The 8775-nt window shown below is 37.2% G+C and overlaps 1 protein-coding gene across 1 annotated transcript; it reads right to left on the bottom strand.

Annotated features, from left to right (window-relative positions):
• Positions 1-3921: 3921 nt before the first annotated feature.
• LOC109106083 (glutamate-ammonia ligase (glutamine synthase) a) lies at positions 3922-7314 on the bottom strand. The gene is made up of 7 exons (XM_019119405.2): positions 7160-7314; positions 6175-6359; positions 5922-6083; positions 5687-5833; positions 5469-5596; positions 5125-5324; positions 3922-4992 (listed from the first exon to the last, which is right to left on the bottom strand). Exons 2-7 carry the CDS (start codon positions 6338-6340, stop codon positions 4680-4682), a joined length of 1116 nt encoding a protein of 371 aa, XP_018974950.1. The 5' UTR covers positions 6341-6359; positions 7160-7314; the 3' UTR covers positions 3922-4679.
• Positions 7315-8775: the final 1461 nt, after the last annotated feature.

Genomic DNA, 8775 nt, shown 5'->3' with positions numbered 1-8775 from the left:
TTATTATAAAAATACCAGAGATGTCATGAAAGACAGAGATAAACCATATACTGTCACAATCAAGTGTTTATTGTCTTCACGTTTCATCATTTAAAATGTTTCTGCCTTCTTTTTATTTAGTCACAACTATAAAAAAGTTCGAGTCCATATTAGGGATTTCCTACGGTGGCCAAGAAGTGCAAAACAGATTACAATTCTGAAAACAAAATAACAAATTACAAACGCAAATGCAAATCTAAAAAACAAAATAACAATTCAGAAAACACAAAAAACAATTCAGAAAACAATATAAGTCAGAAAACACAATGACAAATTCAAAAACAAAATAACAAGTCAGAAAACACAACGACAAATCAGACAAACCGGAAAAGCTAGGTATAGTTTGAGACGGCGCCACTGGTTTGGGATTACTCATCGCTGACAAGACATTTCTCAATCAAAGTATACAGAAATAACCAGCCGAAAAACAGCAGAGTCACGGTAGAAAGTTCGGAGATGGTCTTAAAGTAGCTCGGTTTAAATGTATTGTATGAATTGCGCTTACTATGGAATAAAACATGCAGAGTGTCTAGTTATACTTTGTGCAAATAACCTGCCTTATTGGCATTTTGGCATTAGCATTTTGTCAGGTTCATTGGTGCAGGTGATTAAGTGTGTTCTTGGCTTTGACCTGGGTTCGATCTCCTATCACATCGTAAAGGCATTTATTTAAAAAAAAATTAAGGAAATAATCAAAAAGGTGAAAATAAAGTATAGGGTAGGGTTATTAGGTGCAGGTTGTTTTTCGGCTGGTTCTTTCTGTATACGTTGATTGACAGATGTCTCGTCCAGTCAGCGATGGCAATCCCAAACCAATGCTGTCTCAGACTATACTTGTTTTGTTTTCAGATTTGTCGTTGTGTTATCTGACTTGTTATAATGTTTTCTGAATTGTTATTTTGTTTTTTAGATTTGTATTTGCAATTTGTTATTTTGTTTTCAGAATTGTAATCTGTTTTGCACTTCTCGACCACTGTTATTTCCTGGTAAAATCACATTTTAAATCGCAAAAAAACACTCTGATGCGCCAAGCCATCAAAACTGAACAGAACCGAAAATTGTGGTTAAAAAAAAACTAGCTATGTATTGAACCATGGGCTAACTGTATTGTTGCATCCCTAATATATATTTACTTCTATTCACTGAAACTCTAGCATGCTTAACAAAGAAATGCTGCAATAGGCTACTTACAGTGTGATTGCTGTGATATAACCTCAAACCAAAGCATGCAGCATTTGCGCAAGTAAAAGTGGCACTGCTTGTTAATCAATCCCCAATTATGCAGTTGAATAATCTCCTGAATAATACCAGCAGCTACATATGAAAGTATTTCTGAAAAAGAGCATGTTACTAATAAAATTGCCCATATTGAGGCATTGGATAATCCAGTTGTTGATGTCTGAGTGTAACAAAGGCCATTATTTAACTGGAGGTTAACTGTACTGCTTTGTTTCCTGTACCTACTGGTTGTGTCTCCCTTCTGATTGCATAACCATGTTTTTTCCTCTCCCCACTAGAACCAGCTCGGTTCAGCCTGAGCAGTCTGGTGGTTGCCATGGCAACTGAGCATCATCCCTCCCCTCCAAGCCATTGTTGAGTAGCGGGTCTCAGAGAGCTTGTTATCTAAGGGTCAAAAGTGATATTTGGAAAGACATGGCACATCTGAAGAAGATAAAGCAACACATACTGCTCATTTGTTTATAATAGTATTGTTTTTTTTCATAGCACTTAATAGCCAGTGGCACATTGCATGCAGCATTATGTATGTCCATAGATCTGGTTAAAGAGTTATTGTGTTATAAGACAGCAGACAGAAAGATCAATTAGAAATTACTATCTTTATCCTTCTGAAACACGTTCCTGTCTTTACTGTCTGTTTTTTAAAGGCAGGAAGGAAACTGGGTCAGCAGCCTGACGTGCTTCTCTCTGCATGATTCATGGAAGATGCAAGCTGTGCTATTATTTGGCCTAACAAGAAATAATCTACATTAGGCTTCATTGTTATCAACACCTACAATCATTGATTATGCTCGGATTTATTCATGAGTAGCACTCAAATGGAAATGTCTGTGCCTGTAGATAAATGGAACGGAATAATTAAAATAAATAATTTTTTATTTGAAAAAATATCACTTTGTAATTTTTATGGTTTATTTATGCATTTTACAAAGAAAACAAGTGTTATCATATGTATATTTTATTGCTCATTTTAGTTTAAAAAGCCACTTTTATCCTTAGCTTGCAATTTTTTGTTCAGACTGATTGTAATCATTCACCATTCACCATCCAAACGAAATTAATGATATCTTTGTCTTTATATCAAGTTACCATTTCTTTAAGATTTCTGATGTCAAAACAATGACTCAAAGTTGATGATACCCTTAGGAAATGCAGCAAAATAATTAAACAAGATTGAAAATAATTATATATATGAATAATATAATGTTATCTCAAAATGCAATGATTAAATAGTAAATTATATGATCAAAGTTTATCTGTTGATTGTGAGAAACTTTGTTCTTAACAGTATTTTGGATTAAAAAATAACATGACAAAAATAACATGCCCTGGACTTCTTCAAAGTCTATTTTAACTCCGCAGTTAAGACTTATAAAACAATACAACTGCCCAGCAACTTTTCCCAAGCACTGGACAGAAACCACCATTCTAATTTATGATTGGTTGGAAGTCGCTTTGGGGAGCCAATCACAAGGCTTGTCAGTCTGTCAGGCATGGGAATGTAGGTCAAAGGTTCTACAGCAAACTTGTTCACCCTGCTCCCACCTCGCAGAAAAATACAAAGTAAATATTTTTGTCCCAGGAAAGCTTGGATGTTCCTGCACTTCATAGAATGAAACCGAGACGCCCCTTTGTTCCAGTGTGCAAACAGCGTTAGTGAATGTGACTTTACTGTTAACCGTGTTTATGAAATCCTCGCAAACAGATAAAAAGTTTATCGATGAGGTTGCAAAAGTTGAGCTGCAAACTCTGCAAATATCCCAGCGATGTGGGTTTCAATTGTTTGTCTATATTTTGCGCAATACGATGTTTCAGAAAGAAAACATTTTAATCTCTCTGTTGACCAATACACTGCAGAAAAAGTGTATAAAAACAAAGTGTTTATGAACCGTAGTGCACGCTTGCGATGTAAACAGATTTAGAAATGAGAGCGATAACGATTGTATTTGACAAGGAACATCTAAAAAAAAAAATACACTTTTCAAATATAAAGCTAACAAATAACAGTGTGTTAAGACTAGTCTTTTACCTGTGATTCAGAAGTAAATGGAAGTTTATGACAAAGTGCCACGAAGCTGAAAAACTAAGTTTTGTGTGTTAAAATTGATTGCAAAAATATATTAATTTACGAATCCTTAATGCTCTGCATAGATTTATGCTCCCTTATTGGGGTTTCTGTGTGACTTAAGTCTTAATTTGCCCTTCCACAAATTAAAGCCTTAGAAGGTCCTAAATTGAAGCAGAAAGTCTTAAATTTATAGTCATGGCATGCAAGATGCGAAATGAAGTCTCTTCTGTAATATTGAACAAAATGTAATTAGTTTATGCTTAAAACAAGTACAAATGTCAACGGGAATGAATACTTGCTATTCAAATCTTACCTTTTCTTTTAATATTAAAATTAGTTTAATTATTCAAAGCTTTCAGTTAATTAGGACTAAGGGTGGATTGTATTTTTTGAGTGGTAAAGCTCAAGTTGGAATCCAAGTTGAGTCTTTGTATTTTGTTTTGACCCAGTATACTCATCTTGCCCATGCGTTTTCAAAACATGTTAGGGACCTTGTATTGCTAAAAATAGCATACGAGTCAAATCGTTAAGTACACAAGAAAGACATCACTGTAAAGAGGAAGCACACAACAAAGTTTGTGATAAAAAATAAACGTTTAAGTCTCCTTTTTTTTTTAGCAACTTCAGGTTTTTACCAAAACAGGTGCAGTTATGCCATAGTAGTAGACAAAAACAGATCAAATCCTTGATGGATCTGGACTTAACATGACAAATAACAGATCCACAAATATAAAAACAAGACAGTTATTGGACCTCGACTGTGAAGAGTACCGCACAAGAACAGTGCAAGATGTATAGTCAAAATGGATACCAACATTTGCCAATTAATACACTAAGTAAGACGCATTGAAACATTACATACTTGAATAATCAAGTCAAAATACGCAACAACTAGCTATTGGTTTAAAAGAAATTAGATGTCTAGCCTTGGCAGCCCTAGGGCCTTCTGTGCACTTGACTCGCGTTTCAGTCCATCTTAGCTACCAAATGGTAGAGTCATGGGATCATGAAGAGCTTTCAACGTTAACGTTAAACATCACTCCCCAAGAAACAATAAAAATGAGGGGGTTAAAAAAAAAAAAAAAAAAAAAAAAAACACATGGGAAAGACATGCCCTGCAACACAGTGTCCCCAGTCAAATCAGGTTAACTTTAGATTTAAATCTTAAAATGTTAAGTTGACCAGTCAACTTCAGCAAAATTAAAATGCCAAGTTAGAACCACCCTGATAGAAAACAAGATACAGTACTAATTTGGCTTGATGGCCATTTAAAAAAGAAAACCGGGATGTATGGCAAGAAGGGGAGGGAAGTTCAGTCCGAGAAAAGAAAGATCTAGTAGTCCACAGGTTCGTCACCCTCTTCATCTAGCAAACATGTGCGAATCAGGGCTTCGGTGACCGCATAGGGGTCACAGTTGGCAGATGGGCGGCGATCCTCAAAGTAACCCTTCTTTTCTTGTCCCACAGTTCGTGGGATGCGGATGCTAGCGCCACGGTTCGCCACGCCTGCAGAGAACTCATGGATGTTGGAGGTTTCATGGTGGCCAGTCAGTCTGCGAGCATTGTCCAGGCCTCCCTTTGGATCATAGGCACGGATGTGGTAGTTGTGCCGCTTTCCAAGCTTATCAATACACGCCTCAATGCATCTAGTTGAGGATATACAAAACAATAGTTTAATAGTCTGCACGCACACATAGCACATGAACAAATCATAGCCAGCCATTTATGATTTTTATTTGCCACCAATTTAAAAAAAGAAAAAGCCTATTAGTACTTACTTCAGCCCACCATCTTCCCGCATTTCCTTGGTGCTAAAGTTAGTGTGGCAACCAGCGCCATTCCAGTTGCCAGGGATTGGCTTAGGATCAAATGAGGCAACCACACCAAAATCTTCACAAACTCTGTGTAAGATGAAACGAGCTACCCACAAGTGATCTCCCATGCTGATACCTTCACAGGGGCCAACCTGGAACTCCCACTGGAAAATAAAAGCCACGTTATAACTAATCAAGAATTAATGGTAGAATTGAGGTCACATTCCAAAAGGGTAATCTTAGATGTCTTAATACACTTAATGGCTGACTGTAGTGTCTGTCTCAGAACATAGTGGAATGGAGGTTACCTGAGCTGGCATAACTTCAGCATTGGTTCCACATATCTTCACACCAGCATAGAGACAACCTCTGTAATGTGCCTCCACAACGTCTCTGCCATAAGCTTTATCTGCTCCAACTCCACAGTAGTAAGGTCCTGTAGATATCAGAGCAGCATGTTATGACCAGACACCTTGCGAACATCACGGATATGGCCAATTAGGAGTGTAAAAGGAGCCCTCCTTACCTTGGGGACCAGGGAACCCATTGGAGGGCCAACCAAAGGGATGTCCATCGGTACCCAGGATGGTATACTCCTGCTCCATGCCAAACCAAGGGATCTGATGATCTATCATTTCCATTATCTTTTTACATGTACGACGATGGTTGGTTTCTGTGTTCGAGACCAGAAAAGCTATAAGTCTTCTAGCAAACCCTGATCAAACAAACACCGATTATGTTTTATCCTCAAACAAACATACCAGCAGGTTTCCGGTTGTACTTGAGCACCTCACACAAGACCAGTTTGTTGGGGTCTTTGCGGAAAGGATCCCTGAACATGGCAGAGGGGATGAGATACATGTCGCTGTTGGAGCCTTCAGATTGATACGTGCTAGAACCATCAAAGTTCCACTCAGGAAGATCTGAATAATGAAACAGGATCCATTAGAATTTCTAGACTTAAACTGAAATATATAATTGCAATGTAGATCGATGTGGCTTTGTCTAGCTTACCTTCAATGCTTTTAGGCTCCGAGTCTAGTGTCCTGGTCTTGCATCGCAGTCCTTCTCCGGTTCCGTCTATCCAGATATACATGGCTTGTACGTTGTCTCCCTGAGGCAGTTCCATATACTGCCGTTTTACCACTTTACTCAACTGAGCACTGGCAGACATGGCCATTTTTATTACTATAGAACACCTAAATAGGAGGAAAACAGATTTTACAACACTACGAAGTAACACATTGAAAATATCATAGCTCCTTCAACATGAAGCCACTTGCATAAGCATCAAAACATACAAACATACATACATACAGCACAAGGACCATTAGTTAGGGTAAAAGACTAATCACAGACAAACATTATAATTTCATCAATTTCATCACAGAGGCCTGTTACTAAAAAAACAAACAGCACTGATTGGATAATAAACCTTTTATTTTGTGTACGCCATTGAATATTTAGTATGGCATATTAAAACAACAAATCAGACAATAATTGTGATTAAAAAATTTACAAATCGGGTTTAAAAGGGGTTGGGAAAGACCAGACCACGTGCTTTGTAATCAGCATTTGGAATTCTCTTGTATTCACTTGTGAAAGGGTTGTTCGATCAGCATGGAAATCAATATTGATCGCACAAATCAGTAGATCAATGCAAAAAGCATCATCGCTGCTCTACAAACAAACACGTTAAAGTAGCCACAATCATTCAACTCGAAGCTTTCCTGCGCATCCCCGACTACACAGATAGCAACCGGTAGCCATGGTTACAGCGCGGCAGTATTACATCACAGCGTGAAATATTGATAAACGGCGATTTCACAAAACAAGAAAAAATAACTCACTAAAAATAAACACAAAAAATACATATAAAGTATGATAATATATATATATAAAAAAAATCCAGTTGCATAATCCCATATTAACGTTCACAAAAGCAGACACGTGCATTGCGCACAAATGGCAGTCTGATAAATTAAAGAAAGCTACGTACCTGTACAACGACAGAAATAAAAATGTATGATATCCGACTGGCAGGTCCAGTTATTTGACTAATTATTGTATGTTCGATGTTCTCTCATCCTCTGACCAGGCGCTTGTGCTGTCAGCCTGATTTATATGTCTGGTGCAGGCTCGCGGCGCGTGTGATTGGTCAGCAGAAGCGTGATCTGTTTGTGGATTGAAGGGACACGCGGCTACGTCATTGGCCGGGGTTCCAGCAGCGAAGGAACGCCTTCAGCCTCCACGGCGAGGGAACGTATGCGTGCGAATAGTCCTTTGTTGTTGCTCATTCTCTTGATACAGCGATAAGGAAGCTTGTCCCACCGAAGTAAAGTCTCAACATGCCAGGATGTTTTAACAGGAGTTTAAGAACAGTGTTTCACAATAATTGATTTTTCAGCAAACCCAGATAAACGAAGCATTTATGTGGGGGAGAGCGAGCATCATGCTTCACGAGATGTTAAATGCCCCCATGTGGTGTAAAATAGTGTTCATACTGCATTCACCGCTGCGACTTCATCATTGTCATAAGTGGAAAAGAAAACAACAACCTCCAATTAAATTAAATAAACTTCTGAGTGGATTATGTTAATTTGATTTCAATTTGCTAATTCATTTTTTTTTCTTTTTTACAAGTAACATCCATTCATTCATTTTTGGATTTTCTAAAGCAAGATATCTTCATGGCCTAAACAAGATAGCCACGATTAAATGCTAAAAAAAAAGAAAAAGAAAAAGGCAAATAAATCCTACCCATAAACTAATTATCTTAACCAGAGCCACTGTGCAAGAAAGCAATAATTCTCATTATCTTTCACTCAGAATTGCTCTTTCACTCATGACTGTGTGATGTAATTACTGTAAAGTCATTAGAAATGATGAGATCAGCACGCCTTAAAGACAGCGAGCCTTAAGAAATGTAAAACATCTGAGTAATCTTCACACAAGACCAGGTGCACTGAAAAGGGCATTGTAATTCAAATCGTTTTTGACAGCATGATAGCACTAATAGCCAATCCAGTCATTGCTAGATTTATCTAATTTACTTATCTTACACTAACACCCCGAGACAGATATTTTATTGCATTTTGTATTTGTAATCATTTCCCAAATACTTTGTTACCTCTTTAACATATTGTATGATGTACAATGTTTAAATCTTTTTAGGTGTGTTGATTTTAAGTGTTTTTGCATATGTTTCTGCAATAAATAAATAAATAAAGAATTAACTTAATTTGGGACTAGTTTTATTTATTTATTTTTATCTAGGTCACTGGGTATATATCGTATTGGTAGTGTTACCATTAAATATATATACGATTAAATATACATTTGAATTATCATGCATTTATTCAGTTGTTTGTTGGGACCACCATATCCAAATTCCTCTACACTGCAGAGGTACTGAAGTGAAGTGTCAGGCCAGTGTCTTTGTCAGAGGCACAGAAGGGTTGTCAACAATTTTTTAAAAACATTATATAATAATCATATGCAACGTAGGTCCATTTTCCATGGACACTCTACCTCAGGTGTAACAGTGACATTCCCCGTGGTGATATCACAAATGTTCATAATGCTCATGCTAAATAGAATATATAATAAGAAAAG

The sequence above is a fragment of the Cyprinus carpio genome, chromosome A2, assembly GCF_018340385.1.
Source record: "Cyprinus carpio isolate SPL01 chromosome A2, ASM1834038v1, whole genome shotgun sequence".
Taxonomy (NCBI): Eukaryota; Metazoa; Chordata; class Actinopteri; order Cypriniformes; family Cyprinidae; genus Cyprinus; species Cyprinus carpio.
Note: the sequence above shows the minus strand (reverse complement) of the source record. Positions and strands in the feature narration are given on the sequence as shown.